The sequence below is a fragment of the Microcaecilia unicolor genome, chromosome 14 (assembly GCF_901765095.1).
Source record: "Microcaecilia unicolor chromosome 14, aMicUni1.1, whole genome shotgun sequence".
NCBI lineage: Eukaryota > Metazoa > Chordata > Amphibia > Gymnophiona > Siphonopidae > Microcaecilia > Microcaecilia unicolor.
In genome coordinates, this window is record NC_044044.1 from 44,161,674 (window position 1) to 44,179,658 (window position 17,985).

The 17,985-nt window shown below is 43.3% G+C and overlaps 1 protein-coding gene across 1 annotated transcript; it reads right to left on the bottom strand.

Moving 5' to 3' along the window:
* Positions 1-1,304: 1,304 nt before the first annotated feature.
* Positions 1,305-7,270, bottom strand: BGLAP (bone gamma-carboxyglutamate protein). The gene is made up of 4 exons (XM_030186932.1): positions 7,090-7,270; positions 4,873-4,917; positions 3,171-3,240; positions 1,305-2,179 (listed from the first exon to the last, which is right to left on the bottom strand). The coding sequence occupies exons 1-4, from the start codon at positions 7,148-7,150 to the stop codon at positions 2,044-2,046; spliced, it is 312 nt and encodes a 103-aa protein (XP_030042792.1). The 5' UTR covers positions 7,151-7,270; the 3' UTR covers positions 1,305-2,043.
* Positions 7,271-17,985: the final 10,715 nt, after the last annotated feature.

Sequence of the window (17,985 nt, forward strand, 5' to 3'; positions counted from 1 at the left end):
GGAACCACAGAAAGGATCCTGTCCCAAAGAGCTTACAACCAGCTTAAGGCATTTCAACATTTGAAAAACAGTAAAATGTATCCTTCTCATTGGGGGGTCACGTGTCCTTTCAAACACCACACAGACCACTGAGGGGTCATGTGTCCATTTAGGGGTAAACATGTTTTAACAGTTTGCATACAAAAAATGTGTTTTCCCCTCTCCCTTTCCCATGACTTGATGAGCCCAGAACATCAGGCATTGGTAATAGCTGTATTCTTTAAAGGATTATAGTGCCCCTCCCCTACCCAAACAGGAGGAGGAGGAGTCATGGGGCACGATAACATAGGCACTGCCATCCCCCTTCAAAACCAGAAATTGGTTTGCAGGCGATAAAGTAGCTCTGCCACCTGGTGGTTGATATGTAGATGGCAGGTGTTTGCCACGACTGGTGTATGCAGTGGGGTAGAGACAGAGAAAAGGGACAGTCCCTGCTACATAGAGCTTATGGGCCAGTCAAATAAAATGTAGAAAGACAGGGTTACGTGTTTCACTCTGCCTATAGGTGTGACCCAGTTTTGCTTCTGGTTCACTGGTTAAGATGTGGCTATTTTTTTTTAAGGATAGGCCGATCCAGTCCTGGGCCCCATACCCCTCCCCCTTCCAACTGCATACAATTATTGGATTGGCATCCGTAAAAACTATAAATAGTGTCAGACCCTATTCCCTGTACCAGGGCTTCCCAAACTTGTCCTGATGATCCCACAGCCGGTTGGGTTCTCAGGAAATTTCCCTGAACATACATGAAATAAATCTGCCTATGATGGACGCAGTCACCAAGCACCCAAGATCCCAATGGTTATATAAATGATGGAAAAATTCCAACATGGGATTTCACCCCATAACTCACCACAATTGTCACTGGTTTCACTAAAAAAAATTTTTTTAACTTTCTTTAATATTGGCATATTCACACACACACACACACACACACACACACACATCTCTCTATATAAAAGGCAACGCCAACGTTCCATGAAGCCTCCAGCCGGAAGTGTGAAGGAGGCGAGATATCCGGTTTCCCTATGAGTGTCTGCCCCGCCCTCTCTGTAACACAGTCAGTGAAGGAAAACAGCAGAGCAAGAAATCAAATCGCTGGCTCTGTAACAGTGAAGGACTCAGAGGGGGGAGGGGAGAGAGGCCAGAGGGCAGGGACACACACACTCCCACATGCACACAGAAGAAAACATTGCTAGCCCCCGTTTCATTTCCATCAGAAACGGGGCTTTTTTACTAGTATATATATATATATATATATATATATATATATATCTCACTGAAATGCCAACAGGTCCTTTTAAGTGATTTCAGTCGTACAAATATGTATGTGAATATGCAAATATTAAGGAAAGTAAAAACTTTTTTTTAGAGAAATAGGTTGTTGGTGAAACCAGTGACGATTGTGGTGAGTCACAAGGTGAAATCCCTCGTGTGAAACGAGTCACCAGCTGAGGTTTCTAAAGACTGAAATTGAGTTGCGACTTGTGTATTCATTATGTTGGAATTTTTCCCATCGGTGTTATAAGTGTTGGGTTCTTGTGTGTTTGGTGACTGGATCCCCCGCTTGTTATGTGCAACTAATATAAGATTGATCAATCTCATGCATATTCATGCAGAGCTTCAAAGTTGCCCACTTCCAGGAAGGAGATTTTAAGTCAGTCCTGGATTTCTGACAACCTCATCCTGTAGCACTGATTTCAATGGGTACACTCAGGGACTACAAATCCCACAATGCTTTGGGCTGCGAGTTCAGCACCAGGTCCAGCCAAAAAGACTCCCTCCTGGTAGTTTGGATTCAGGGTGGATATCCCGAATGCCCAACAGGCTGTGAGGGTACCCAGGGACCAGGTTAAAAATGCTTGCCCTCTAGAATTCAACTAGCATGCAATATACAACTAAAACAAAATATCACTTCCCCCTCCCCTGCTTAAACTTCAAAGAATAATGTGTGCCAGAATCTTTCATCTGGCTGGCCCCACACATCGAAGGTTGAAGGTGTGGGTCTTACAGTGGTCCATAGAAGCGTCTGTAGGCCTCCTCAAAGCCAATTTGATCTGCCAACTCATCACAGTCTGGGCTGAGCTCACAGACCTCTCGGTACGGTTCCAGGGGGTCTGGGCCCACAGCATTAGCTCCATAGCTGCAGTCATAGAGAGAACAAACAGTGAAAATAAAGGTATTTAAACACAAATCCATCTGGCTGGAACGGATTTCTTGAGCTGGTTTTGTGCTCTTCTAAGTAAGCAGCATATCTTAATTCAATGTTCCTCAACCCTTTCCTAGTCAGTCAGGTTTTCATGATCACCAGAGTGAATATGCATGAGATAGATTTATGTACAATGGATCTCCCCTCTATGCAGATTTCTCTTATGCATGTTCATGGTGATAATCCTGAAAACCTAACTGGCTAGGTGCTTCCAGGAGTGGGGTGAGAAGCACTGTCTTCAGTGGATGTAGGACTGCTCTCTCATGCCGGATCAACTGCCCAGGCTGATCTGATCCTCACCTTGCTCCACAGCATATGTCACTTCTACAAGAATCAGAATTACATTCCTGCATGAAACGGGGCAAAACTCAAAACTGCCCTACCTTGTTCCATTGTCCTGGAGTGCCATGGCCGTATATATATATATGTTCAAACATTTTATTGAATTTTTATAACAAAATACTACTGAGGAGAACTATTTTATTGTAGCTTTCTTTCCTTTTCTAAATTTGTTTAATTGATTGTACACGGCTTTGATTTTGGCGGTCTATCAAGTCTTTATTAAACATTAAAGTATTCTATCGTTGTCATCGTCAGAAGGGATGCAATCATAATCAGAAAAGCAATCATAATACCCACTGATGAGATAGTATACTAAATCCGTGAAAGATACATTTCAAGACTTTCCAAATCTTACAGGTTTTATCTAATAACAGTAAGGTTAATAATAGTTTACAATCTATGACCTTGGGAGATCTTATACAAGTTGGGAGTAAATGTAAAGTAAGTAGAGATGACAACCATAGAAATTCTTCATCTTGTGACACATCTGATGTTAACCGATAGATACCATACCAAAGCAACCCCAACATATATTCAATTTTCACACCCAGTTGCATCATCCCCTGAAAGACCAGTTTGTTACCTGTTGGGGTTGTATTGCCTCTTATTTCTCTTTACGAAGGCGTTGGCCGAGGCAGGATTGGAAGCAATTGCTGTTGATAGGAAGGAGAAGCTGTATCAAACTTAAGGACATTTTGCTAGGCTTATAAGAAGACCAGACTGCCCCACATGGCTGAATAATTTCAGTCCCCTCCACTCCACCTGGAAGAAGCTCTTTCACTGCCTGGGTGTGTTAGTCAATGCGTAGCTTTGCTCCCACCCCCCAATCTCTGGGTCAATTCAGTCCAATTTTTACCTCTCCACATGCATGGATCTGCAGTTCCAGTTTTCTTAGGATAACAGATATCTACAAATCGCTGCACAAAATGGGGAGAATGTGGGAACTGGCACAGCCTGTTTGGCTTGACCTGGTTGAAGGTGGCTTCCCTCAGGAAAGGTCAAGTCATTACAGCCACATCTTCTGGAAATGGCTCTTCTATAGACCTTAGAAATTCATCAGCCAAGGGACACTGGGACAGCAGCTAGAATTGATTTCTCAGAGCAGCTGATATCATGGTTTTCATCCCCAACCTTGAATTTTACCTCTTGAGATTACCAAGTTTATAGACCAGGCAGCACAACCCAGACAGCGAAGATGCCCCAAATGAAAACCAAAGTTCTGTTTAGTCTTGTGCCTCCCCCATCAATTAACTTTCACCAGAGACATCCCGTGAATTTTTAAAAATTATATTCACTCAAAGCTTCTATGTTTTCCCGTTCCAGGAGGCAGATTTTAGGCCAGCCTCGTCCTGGTGCACTAGGGGACCTGCAGCACTGATCGGTAGAATCAGGGACTACAAATCCCACACTGCTCTGGGATATCAGTTCAAACCCAGGACTGGCCAAAAAAAGTCTCTCCTAGAATTGGGTCACTTGGCTGTTCTCTTCAATAATCAGGAAGGGTTTATGACAATCTCCTACACACCCTGTAAGATCTGAGCAGTTTAGGTCAGTCTCTCATACTCTCTAAACTCGGGGTGGGGGGGGGGGCGTGCTCACAGTCTCTTTCACACAAAACTAGAGGATGGGAAGGGTTTCAGGATCAATACAGGGTGCCCTAGGCAAACCTGCAGCCTTGTGCCCTCTTCAAATACCTTCCAGGATCCTCATCCCTTCCCCCCCCCCCCCCACACACATTTTGATAATTCCACTCATCTTTCCCAGTACACGTGTGTACATGTACAAATGCAGAATTGGAAGTTATATATTTACATCATGAGGGAAGTTCCAAAAGCCATTTAATTGGGAAGCCCTGATCGTGACTGAATAGATATGGATGGGCTTCAGTGTAAATTTTAAGGGGCTTCAACGTTCGCTTCAGAACTTTTAGTACAAGAGGAGTAATGGGCAGACTTCTATGGTCTGTGCCCTGAGAAAGACAGGGACGTATCACATACCATGTAAAAGGAGTTTATCTTGTTGGGCAGACTGGATGGACCGTTCAGGTCTTTATCTGCCATCATTTACTATGTTACTCAGGTAAATTCTCTGGCTGAAACCTACTCACCCTCCCTGCAGGTAAAAATACAGGCTGATGTTTCTTTGCTAGTGTCTGCCTGTCGGGATCTCTTGTTTTGCTTTGACTGCAGCCGCTCTTTGCCACCCCACCCCCTCCAGCCCTAGGCCACTGCCTACTCGGCATATGACCGAGCCAGCTCTAAGCCCAAACCCAACCTCCTACTGACCTTCGGTGTTGTGGGCATCTGGAGCGCCGTTAGAGTTATCTGCATCTGAAGGAGAGAAGGAGAAACATGCTTAGAAACAGAGCCTGAAAGTTTTATTCCCACTTTCTGAATTGCACATTGCATAGAGGGAGGTGGGGATCGTTCTAGTCCCTTTGAATCAGAAGCATAGCCAAGTTTTGGTGTCTGGGGGAGCAGACCTTTGGTAAAATAGGCTTCAGTGTGAAGCTAAAGAGCTGATCCACATAGATTATTATTATTACATTTGTATCCCACATTATCCCACCTTTTTGCAGGCTCAATGTGGCTTACAATTCATCGTGGATACTGGAAATAGAAAAGAATGTACATTTGGTTTTACAGCAAGTTTTGGTTACATAATGGTGAAATACATGATAGTGTTAAAGCCATAGACATTAGGCGCATGATAGTGTGAAAGCAGAAGACATTAAAGAATGTTTCTGGATATCTTAGAGAATGTAGAGTTACGTGTGTTGTTCTTTGTGATATATTTTGTTGAAGAGATAAGTTTTCAGGAGTTTGCGGAAATTGGTCATTTCGTAGACCGATTTCAGGTTACGTGGCAGTGAGTTCCAGAGCTGTGTGCTTGTATAGGAAAAGGTTGATGCATGCATTGATTTGTATTTCAAGCCTTTACATTTGGGAGGATGAAGATTGAGGAATGTGCGGGAGGATTTTTTTGCGTTCCTGGGTGGAAGTTCTATTAGGTCCGACATGTAGGCTGGGGCGTCAACATGGATGATTTTATGGACCAAGGTACAGAGTTTGAACGTGATGCGTTCTTTGAGTGGGAGCCAGTGTAGTTTTTCGCAAAGGGGTGTTGCGCTTTCGTATTTTGGTTTGCCGAATATAAGTCTGGCTGCTGTGTTCTGGGCTGTTTGTATACCATTGTATTCAAGATCCATTTTGGGGGAGCCAGCTGCTCCCCTTGTACCCCGCCTCTGCTTGGAACATCTTGCTATACAGACAGAAATTTTTAATAATAATACTGTCTGGATCAGATGAGGTTTGAACACAAAGAGATAACAGCAGCAGAGCTAATTACATTCTTAAAGCAATTTTAAATTCTAGATATATAAAAGGGAATGCAACCTTTAATTCTAACTACATTTTCAATTTTAGTGTATTTCTTGCGCTAGTCCACACAAATTTTCCACACTCCTCCCTAAGGGAGAAATCTGTGGATCCCTCAGGGTTAGGAGTAGTGAACTGGAAGTAATGTCATGACGTATATTTCTGCTAGCAAATGATTTAATGGCATGCCATATTTGAGATTCCAGCATTCAGTATCTAATGGTTGTTATATTAGAAGACAGTCCAAGTCAGATTTAATTTGTAAAAGATATATTAAATCAGTTCTTTATTGCAAAGCATTGAGAAATACATTTTTTTGTTTGTTTCAGAATTAGAGGTGAACATATACTGATTCTTTGGCAAGTCTAACCCTGAGCCCACTCCATTAAGTTCATCATGAGAAAAGTAAGAAGTTTTGATGTTAATATGTGTCACTTTAAGTGATTGCCCTTGGGTATTATTAATGGAAAGTCAAAGAGAGAAAGAGAGAGTGTGTGTCAGAGAAAAAGTGAGTGTGTGTTTCTCAGAGACAGTCTGATTTCTGAGTAGTAAATTTAAAACGAATCGGAGAACATTTTTCTTCACTCAACGTGTAATTAAACTTTGGAATTCATTGCCGGAGAAAGTAGTAAAGGCGGTTAGCTTAGCGGGGTTTAAAATATTTTTGGATGGCTTCCTAAAGGAAACGTCCATAGACCATTATTAAAATGGACTTGGGGGGAAAATCCACTGCTTATTTCTGGGATAAGCAGCATAAAATGTTTTGTACTTTTTTGGGATCTTGCCAGATACTTCTGACCTGGATTGGCCACTGTTGGAAACAGGATGCTGGGCTTGATGGACCTTCGGTCTGTCCCAGTATGGCAATACTTATGTACTTATCTAAGACTGGACATTTTGAAAAGCAGCCTGTGACCTTCCTCTTATATTGCCCTGCCAAATTCAATCACATTTACTCCAATAGGCTTCAAATTCAGAAAGAACAAACTTTTGAAACATATATACAAATAACAGTTCATTTAAATACACACAGGCATTAAATCACACCTATACACTAGCTATATGTCATCCTAAGCAAATCTCTAATGTAGCATTTTGGTAGGTGACTCAGGGTTGCCCGCTTACCTCTATGGCAGAGGCAGATTACGGCCAGTGCCAGCAGAGTGACCAGGGTCAGTGGTCTCATGACTTGTCCTTCCTTGATGCTCTCACGGGGAGTTTGAGGCTTCTCTCTTCTTTGCTGCTCACCACTTTCCACCAGAAATTTATAGCCCAGCCACTCTCCTGTTTTGACCACAAAGGGGGCCACATCCACTCTCTTCCTGCAGGATACGAGGGGAGTGGCCTGGGCATGTGCCAGTGCTCAGCAATCTCAGAACAGCTTTTGGAAGCTGCAATGCTAGTTATGGTTTCTGACACGGCTGCAAATCAAGCTTAATCCCCATAACCCCCAGTGCACCAGGAAGACACATATAGCAAGAATCCTGTACACAAGAGAGAGAGATTCCTAAGGCTTCATCCTATCATCACACCGTGAAAAAACAACAACGCACAGAAAAGGAGGTTTGGAATCAGTACAGGGAAGTTACAGCCACTAAGAGGACACTGGGAACCAAGCCCTGGACTCTCCGTTGATATATTTAAAACTTGAAAACCCACACGATCTCTAATTCTAGGCAGTTTTCAACCAAACACACCAAAGCAGGTAAAATAGCATGAAAAAAAAACCACACACAACTCAAATAAATAAACAAGTCCATCACATCCCAGGAGGAGAAAACATATGACCTCTTTTAAGAGGTTATGTCCTTCTTTTGGACTTCTTCAGAAATGCCCTCCAGATTTGTAGGAAATATCCTCTTTTTCTTTTGTGTGCCTGTGACCAACACACCTATTATTATTATTTGTAGCATTTGTATCCCACATTTTCCCACCAATTTGCAGGCTCAATGTGGCTTACATTTGCCGTAATGGCGGTTGCCATTTCCGGGTAGCAGGATTACAAATAGTATTGCGTTAAGGTGCATACATACTTGGTACTAAACATGTAACATAACATAATAAGAACAGATCATGTTGTATATGTACATCGTGTGCATACATACATGGTAAAGAATAATTCATGATGGTATTGCATGAAGGTTCCTAAGTAGTGAATTGGATTGTAACGTACATTGGGTCTTCGACTATATAGAGTCCCTATTCAGCATACAGTTTAAAGTGGTATTGCTTACTCATTAATTTCAGAGAGTTTAATCAGTCGTGATAAAAGTTGTTTTGTATATATCGTGTATGGTGTTGGTTTTTTTTTAGTATTTAAGATGGATGTTTATGGTATGCCTTCTTGAAAAGATCTGTTTTCAGTAGTCTTCGGAAGCTGGTTAGGTCCTGCGTTGTTTTTATGGCCTTCGGTAGTGCGTTCCATAGCTGTGTGCTGATGTATGAGAAACTGGTCGCGTATGTGGATTTATATTTCAGCCCTTTGCAATTAGGATAATGGAGATTGAGGAACGTGCGTGATGATCTTTTTGCATTCCTCGTAGGTAAGTCTATAAGGTCTGACATGTATGTCGGAGCTTCTCCATGAACGATTTTGTGGACCAGGGTGCAAACTTTGAATGCAATACATTCTTTTAGTGGGAGCCGGTGTAGATGTTCTCTTAGAGGTTTGGCACTTTCGTATTTCGCTTTCCCAAATATGAGTCTGGCTGCTGTGTTTTGAGCGGTTTGAAGCTTCTTAATGATTTGTTCTTTGCATCCGGCATAAATGGCGTTGCAGTAGTCTAGGTGACTTAGCACCATTGATTGTACTAGGCTGCGGAATACTTCCCTTGGGAAAAAAAGGTTTGATTTCTTAAGTTTCCACATTGAGTGAAACATTTTCTTTACTGTATTTTTCGCATGATCGAATGAGACAAACGATCTCTGGCCTATTAGTCAGTCAGGGGGCGCTAAAGTGAGAGAGAGGTATTGTTGCTCTCTGTTTCCCTGTGGTAGTTTCAATTTGCCACGCGACAACCCTTTAGTAAAAGGACCCCTAAATTTGGGATGATAAGCTCTTAGGAATTAGCCTGTCTGTGGAGTTATGATGTCAGCTGTCACTCCAAGTGTGGTGCAAAGTCAGCCACCATAAAAGCAGCATGGTTTTTAGTTTCGGTTTTCATTAGCTGAGGTCTATTGTGCATGGAGGCTCTTTTTACCTGGGAGGTAAAATACATTTTATTCATTATATAAATTATTAGTCTGGCTTGGGTACTGTGGGTTTAGCAAAGGGTTACAGACTGCAAGCTCTGACAATCTCCAGTAGCCCTCAGTGGTTCATATTCCCACAACCAGACTTGAGTTTTCAGTTTCGGCCTTGGTGATGAGTTCGGCTGCAGTTTCGGTTTTGGCTGAAAGCGTTCAGTGACAGTTTCAGTCGGGCGACCTCAATGTTTGTTGGAGGGCCTCTGTTACACCTTGGTAATGCACAGGTGTTAGCTGGCTCAATCATTTTTTCATCTCTCCTGCCCCTTCCTGTGGTCTTCTTCAGAAGTCTCCTTTTTTTGTTTTGCTCTGGAATCAGGAGCCTGCTGCCTCATCATAAGTACATAAGTAATGCCACACTGGGAAAAGACCAAGGGTCCAGCATCCTGTCCACGACAGCGGCCAATCCAGGCCAAGGGCACCTGGCGAGCTTCCCAAACGTACAAACATTCTATACATGTTATTCCTGGAATTGTGGATTTTTCCCAAGTCCATTTAGTAGCGGTTTATGGACTTGTCCTTTAGGAAACCGTCCAACCCCTTTTTAAACTCTGCTAAGCTAACCGCCTTCACCACGTTCTCCGGCAACGAATTCCAGAGTTTAATTACGTGTTGGGTGAAGAAATATTTTCTCCGATTTGTTTTAAATTTACTACACTGTAGTTTCATCGCATGCCCCCTAGTCCTAGTATTTTTGGAAAGCGTGAACAGACGCTTCACATCCACCTGTTCCACTCCACTCATTATTTTATATACCTCTATCATGTCTCCCCTCAGCCGTCTCTTTTCCAAGCTGAAAAGCCCATCACCAGAAATGAAGATCCTACATGGGCCTGCCCTTAATTTATGACATTGGGGAGAACCACTCAGGTCCTGATTTTGACAAGGGACCTCCCCTCCACTGGAGGGAGGCAGCTGGAGGGTTAAATCTGCCACTGCCTGGAATACTTTTTCTGGAGCTTTTAGACCTTATATTAAAATACCTATTGAAAAAATCTTTTATTTTCAGGGGGGCATGTCAAGATGGCGGCCAAGCATGTTGGTTAGCGATCAGTGTTTGTCTGCTGGCGTTACTTCTACAGATATCCTTAATATAATGTCGCACACAAAAAGGAAAGGGACGGTGAAAGCCCGACTGCCATCGGGTAGAACCTCGTCCCCGGTCCATCAGACACTGGACCGCTATACAACAGCGGTATCTCTTTTTGGAGTGGAGACTCCTGCTGAAGGAACCGAGAAAGGAGAATCGGTCCTTCTAGGAAATGAAACATCATTGTCTCCTCCAGATCTAAACCCTCCACCACGGCCCGCATTCACTCGGGATGAGGTAGGAAGTACAGGGGCATCGGAGGTCGGTGTGACCTCTGCTTCCGCTGGCAGTGCCCTCCCCTTTGGATGCTGAGGGTAAGAACATGGAAGCAATTAACGCCCCTGTGGTGATAACCTTGCATTCCCTTTGGGGAGCCCTACAATGGTTAACAACTATGGTTACAACCATACTCCTTGATACGCTATCCTCGATTGGATTCCAGGGCCCTGTTCTTTCCTGGTTCTCCTCTTACCTCTCACTTCGCACTTTCAGTGTTCACTCTAGTGGATCCTCTTCAACTTCTATCCCGCTTTCAGTTGGTGTCCCCCAGGGTTCTGTCCTTGGACCCCTCCTTTTCTCCATCTATACCTCTTCCCTTGGTACCCTGATTTCATCTCATGGCTTTCATTACCATCTTTATGCAGATGACTCTCAGATCTACATCTCTACCCCTGAAATCTCACCCATAATCCAGGACAAAATTTCATCCTGCTTGTCTGACATTGCTGCTTGGATGTCTCAACGCCATCTGAAGCTAAACATGACTAAAACTGAACTTCTCATTTTTCCCCCTAAACCCACCTCCCCTCTTCCCCCTTTCTCTATCTCTGTTAATGGCTCTCACACCCTCCCTGTCTCCTCGGCTCGTAACCTTGGAGTCATCTTTGATTCCTCTCTCTCCTTCTCTGCACATATTCAACAGATCACCAAAACCTGTCGCTTCTTAATCTACAATATTAGCAAAATTTGCCCCTTCCTTTCTGAATACGCCGCCAGAACCCTTATCGCCTCTCGCTTGGACTATTGCAATTTACTTCTCACTGGTCTTCCTCTCAGCCATCTCTCTTCTCTCCAGTCTGTCCAAAATTCTGCGGCACGACTTGTTTTCTGCCAGAATCATTATAGCCACACTAGCCCACTCCTCAAATCACTTCACTGGCTCCCTGTCCGCTTCCGCATACAATTCAAACTTCTCTTACTGACCTTTAAATGCATCCACTCTGCAGCCCCCCATTACCTCTCCGCTCTCATCTCTCCCTACATTCCTCCCCGTGAACTCCGCTCACTGGACAAATCTCTCTTGTCGTCCCCCTTCTCCTCCACTGCTAATTCCAGGCTTCGTTCCTTTTCTCTCGCGGCACCTTATGCCTGGAATAAACTTCCTGAGCCTGTACGTCTAGCTCCATCTCTACCTGTTTTCAAATCTATGCTGAAAACCCACCTTTTCACCACTGCTCCTAGCTACTACTCAATTACCTCCCCTTGTTCCTGCTCATCCTGTACTTCCCTCGCCCTTAATTGTCTTGTCTGTCTGTCTATTATTTTTAGATTGCAAGCTCTATTGAGCAGGGACTGTCTCTCTATGTCAGGTGTTCAGCGCTGCGTGCGTCTGGTAGCGCTATACAAATGTTAATAATAATAATAATAATTAAAGGAACGGTGCAGCTGGTTAACGGACTTGGAAAAATCCAAAATCCCAGGAATAACATGTATAGAATGTTTGTACGTTTGGGAAACTTGCCAGGTGCCCTTGGCCTGGATTGGCCGCTGTCGTGGACAAGATGCTGGGCTCGATGGACCCTTGGTCTTTTCCCAGTATGGCATTACTTATGTACTTATAAAGTCTCACAATTACAAACTGAGGTAACTACTTTAAAGTCTGTTTCTAATGCTACTGTAGTAGATATGACTGAGATACGCCGTAAAGTAGAACAGATTGAAAACTATAATCGTCGTTTGAACTTAAGGATTGTAAATTTTACAAAGGCTGTGGGTATTAAGTCGATGGATTTCTTCAAGAAATATTTGCTAGAAGTTCTACATTCCCCTCCAGAAGCTATTCCTCCCTTAAATAAAACTTTTTATTTACCAATATCTAATCGCAATCGAGAACATGGACATGAACAAGGTTTACAAGATATTTCAGCCTTATTAGAGGAATCACTTTCGGACATTACCTTAAGATGTACTTTAATACTCTTTTTCGTGTTCGAACAGGATCTAAACTCCGTCCTAAAGATGTCCTTTAAGAATTCCCTTAAAACTTTTTGTGGACATAGAGTTTGGATTTATCCAGACGTAACAAAATCCACACAAGATAGAAGGGCGGAAGTTTCTAGCATTTAGAGAAGAAACAAGGCTGATCGGAGCAAAATTCTTGCTAGCTTTTCCCTGCAAATGTATAATAAAATATCTGGAAAATAAGTACGTTTTTTTGGGAACCTGAACAGCTCCGATCGTTTCTGGAATTAAAGAGAGCACCCACTGGACCCAGGGTTTGAGAAATTGAGATCAAGATAATAATGAGAGAAAAAGGCCAGGCCAATTTCTATTTTCTTTTTTCTTTTTAATTAGGTACTCCTTACCTTCTACATGCTCCCCTTACATTTTCCCATTTTTTTTTTCTTTTTGGTCTAAGGAAGAAATGTATAATTTCTAGTATATAATTTATTCATTTAAACATATCTCTCTATATTGCAATTTGCAAGTGATCTTGTATAACTTGTAAAATATGAATAAAATCAATAAATAAAAAATGTAAAAAAAATCTTTTATTTTGCTTGTTAAATATTTGAAAAAGGTTTTAAAAATCTCTGCGGGGCCCTTTTACAAAGCTGTGGTAAAAAGTGGCCTTGGTGGCCCTTATGCAGATCTTTCCTATGCACTAAGGTCACTTTCTGTCACGGCTGGAAAAAGGCCAACTTTCCATTTTCCAATTTGCCGTTAACGTTAGCGTGCAGCCATTAACAAAAATGAGAATGTGAGCCCTTGCCATCCATATTTTGTAGACAGTAAGGGCCTCCGCGCTAATCCCTTGCTAATTAGTTAACATATGGTAATGTAGCTGCGCTGATTACTACTACTACTTAACATGGCCACTCTCTGCCTCTGGACACACTCCCTCAGCTAATAAGTAAAAAATACGTTTTAGCATGTGGGTAGTGCCGTGCATGCACATTTGCAACTTACTGTGCCTACATGGGGCTCTGAAGTTCTGCTCTTCAGCTGTCCGTGCTGTATTCCTGCTTTATGTGTACCAGTGTGGTGCCTGCATGGAGTTCTGATGACCATCCCATCTTCAGCTGTCCATGCTGTATTCACACTTTACATATGCAGAAGGCTGATGATGATCAGCACAGCAGCGCTCTCATTAGATTTAAATTCATAACAGCGTGGGTGACCAAGGGGTCTCACCTGCTACCCCCTCTAGCTTTCAGGATATCCACAGTGAAAATTCACAAGCTGGAAACTGAATAAACAGATCCGTTTGTGCCTTTGAGGAACATAGATTGAAGATCCCCATTCCCTCCACCTCTGATTCCCTGTCACAAATTGTAATCACTAGCGTGCCCACCTCAGCCATGAAACAAAAGAATGAGACAGAATTATTAAGCCTAACTTCTGACCTAAAACCTACTCTTTGCCGCTTGTGCCTGTAAACACCGATTAATTCTTTGCATATGTGGGCCCTGTGCGGTGAGTGTCGGATGCTCTCAGCCACCACACTGATTTCCTCAAGTGCATAAACAGATTTTAGAGGAAGGAAATCAGAGGTTGCTGGAGCTCGCTCGAGTATAATTTTCTAACTCCTGATTGCATGAAAGCGTCTCGTACCCTCTCATTACTGTCCCTGGGGCTTCCTCCAAGGCCTAGAGAGGAAAAGTCACATGCATGCATGTGTCCTCAGTCACCCTAAATAGTCTCCGGGGTGTGGAGGGGTAACGCTGGGCAGTTGGGCAGCGAGAAATACTGCCACGTTCACTCCAAAGCACAGTTGCCAACTCACTTCCTAGCTCGGTGCTTCTCAGCCCTCACGTGGAGACGTATCTAAACAGCTTTTCTGGATTAGCAGATTGAATATGCAGGAGAGACATCTGCATGCAAAATAACTTCATAAATATTTGTCAAGCTAATCCTTCAGGAAAGGAATTAGAAGCACTGTCCTGGCTAAGGCTTTCCAAACCTATCTGGGGGCCCCACTGCCAGTTAGGTTTTCAGAATATCCACTACGAATATGCATGAATTACACTTGCATACAGTGGAGATCTGGCACCTGCAAATTTATTTATGCAATCCTCACTGTGGCTGTCCTGAACGGAATAGGTTAATTTACATTATTACAATTGACCTTTAGAAATACAAGGCCTTACTTCAAAGCTGGACCCTGTTAACACTCTTTTGGTGGGGTAGGATCAAAACTATAAAAATGACACTCAGCCTATCAGTTACTATATTAGTATATTGCCGATGTTGGCTCCCTCTGTTTTTGCTAAAAGTCCAACTTTTTGATGCTGCTTTTAACTCCTAACCCTTATTCACTTGTTCAGAACCCTTATTTTATCATCCTGACTTTAATATTCCCTTATCTCTTGTTTGTCCTGTTTGTCTGGCCTAATTAGATTGTAAGCTCTGTCGAGCAGGGACTTTCTCTTCATGTTCAAGTGTTCAACGCTGCGTATGTCTAGTACCGCTTTAGAAATGATAAGTAGTAGTAGTTTTTAATACAAATATTGATTAAAAAACTTACTAAATATTTATGGAAAGGAAAACAACCTAGAATAGCATTAAAGACTCTTAAAGCTTCTAAAGAAGACGACGGTGTTGGATTCCCCTGATTTTTATGCTTACCACCTTGCTAATTTTTTACGTTATGGAGCCCAATGGTTATCTAATCAAACTGACCAATCTTACAGTCCTGATTGGTTCTCCTGATAGAAAAGGTACTTGTTTATAATATGCCTCTTAAATGTCTGCCTTACGCTAAACTTTCGAACATTTCCCCTGTCATGGAAGCCGTAAGGTCTACACTTATTCCTTTACTTGCTTTAGATAAGACCTTTTCTGCTCCTTGTTGGCAATCTATGACTGCTCCCATACAGGGTCGCCGAGAGGCCCGCGCCTCCCCCCAGACCTGCTTACTTGTTTTTCTTCTCTCCTACTAGCTTCGCTCTGCTGCACAGATCCTTCTTCCTGCCGCGTCCAACCAGGGGTGTAGCCAGACTTCGGCGGGAGGGGGGGGTCCACAGCCCAAGGTGAGGGGTCACATTTTAGCCCCCCCTGCGCCGCTGACCCCCCCTGCTGCCATCCCTCCCCTGCCGTCGCCGTGGGCTACCATTGCTGGCGGGGGACCCCAATCCCCGCCAGCCGAGGAGGTCCTCTTCTTCCCGTGAAGGTTTAAGGGGTCCTTTTACTAAGGTGCACTGAAAAATGGCCTGCGGTAGCGTAGGCGCAGATTTTGGTCACTCGCAGAATCATTTTTCAGTGCACCTGTAAAAAAAGGCCTTTTTAAAAATATTTGCCGAACATGGACGTGCGTCAAAATGAAAATTGCCGTGCGTCCATTTTGGGTCTGACACCTTACCGCCAACTATTGACCTAGCGCTAAACTGCCACTTTGGCGCACATCCGATAGGCGCAGCAGAAAATAAAAATGATTTTTTTTTTCGGCTGCGCACATCGGATTGGGCGTGCATAGACGCTTACGTGGCTTGGGAAAAGGACCGCTAAGTTCTAGTTCAGATCTTTCAAGTTTTTCATGGGGATTCTCTGGGTTATTTAATTGGCTATTATTGGAGAGGAGGAGTAGCCTAGTGGTTAGTGCAGTAGTTGCAAAAACCAGAGAAAGGTGGTATGTCAAGTCCCCTTTCCCTTTCTTGCTTTTTAAAAATAGGAATCATGGAAGAGTTAACTATAAATCTTTCTCTGTTTGATTTCCCCACTTTACAATCTTCACTGACTTGTCAGACAGCTTCTAGCTGGAATTCTCTTCCTCCTTTTTTAAGGTACATAGAACATTATTCTGTGCTTCAAGTAACATAGTAGATGACGGCAGAAAAAGACCTGTACGGTCCATCCAGTCTGCCCAACAAGACAACTCATATGTGCTACTTTTTGTGCATACCCTACTTTGATTTGTACCTGTGCTCTTCAGGGCACAGACCGTAAAAGTCTGCCCAGCACTATCCCCGCCTCCCAACCACCAGCCCCGCCTCCCAAACACCAGCTCTGGCACAGACCGTATAAGTCTGCCCAGCACTATCCCCGCCTCCCAACCACCAGCCCCGCCTCCCGATCTCGACTAAGCTCCTGAGGATCCATTCCTTCTGCACAGGATTCCTTTATGCTTATCCCAGCATCTACCCAGTACTTTACATTCTGAAGCTGCACTGCCCCCTTCTCTCTTCTCATAGACTGTGAGGGACTTCTGTCAGACGACGCCTCTCCCCCAGTACCTGATCGTTGAGCCAGTTCTGGCCATAGAGTGTGCCCAGGTCATCCATGGACAGCACATGACGCTTGTAGTTCACACGGTAGCCTCGAACCATGGCATTGCCTGGCATACGCTGGTAGGTCTGGATCAGCTGGTGCCGTGTTAGTCCACTCTTAAAGGTTATCAATAGAAATCAAACAAAATAAAACATGGAAAAGAAAATAAGATGATACCTTTTTTTAAGGTATCATCTTATTTTCTTTTCCATGTTTTATTTTGTTTGATTTCTATTAATAACCTTCTGTGTTTCAGAAATTACTAAAGCCCAGCATCCTGTTTCCAACAGTGGCCAGGAAGTATTTTTTCACGGACCTTCAGTCTGTCCCAGTATGACGTCACTTGTGTTCTTATGGCTGTTAACTTATTGCTCTTTAGTAAATACGCAGCAAAGTTTGTTGTGGCTCGTTGAAAACCAGACATGGTGTTGAAGATGTAAGTATAATGAAAATACTATTATTCTCTACATGGGAAAGATAAAAATCCTCCCGCTGTATGTGTGATATGTTTCAAGCAGCTGCTTTTCGTTAAAACCCATAAACACATGTCTCCCATTACTGCAGTCTTCTGGGATTGAGGTTGGGCCCACAAAGTTCACGACTAACTTTAAATAGAAAATCAGATGCTGACGGTGTGTTTTGCTTTTAGCCCCTTGCTGTTCGCAGGCTCAAACTTCCAACCCCATCTCCGTCATGGGCCACATGTCGGATGTCTCATCCTAGCCACAAGGGTTATGGCATCCCAGAGCAGTGGGAAGGTTCCCTCGTGCCAAACAAAGCTTGTTTACTAAAATTATAATGTCCAAAGAAAAGATGTATTTACCGATTTACTAACCACAAGAGCATGGAGCACGTGTAAGCATCCACCACAGATATAAGCAACCCTCTGCCACCTCCCCACAACACACATTTGAAAACACAATGCACAGATGTTACTGGGCTGGTACCTACTAACTCGGGGTCCCTTAAGCATCTAAGTGCGCCAAAATGGACTTACTACCCAACTACCGCAGGGCTCTTACGGTAATTTCATTTTTCCCCAAAATAAATGTTATTTTCTGGAACGCGTAGCGGACGCGTTCCAAGTGGTATCTAACATGCGCAGGTCATTACCGCCCTAATTCTTTACCGCTAGGTCTACGTCCGGCGGTAAGGTCTGAGACCCAAAATGGACACGCAGCATTTTTGATTTTGCCGGA

Bases quoted from the DNA above. Each gene is read 5' to 3' on its own strand.
- BGLAP (XM_030186932.1), bottom strand. From the start codon at position 7,150: ATGAGACCACTGACCCTGGTCACTCTGCTGGCACTGGCCGTAATCTGC. The intron at 4,918-7,089 runs GTAAGCGGGCAA...TCTCTCCTTCAG, and splicing joins AATCTGCCTCTGCCATAGAG to ATGCAGATAACTCTAACGGC. The intron at 3,241-4,872 runs GTCAGTAGGAGG...TCCTATCAACAG, and splicing joins AGATGCCCACAACACCGAAG to CAATTGCTTCCAATCCTGCC.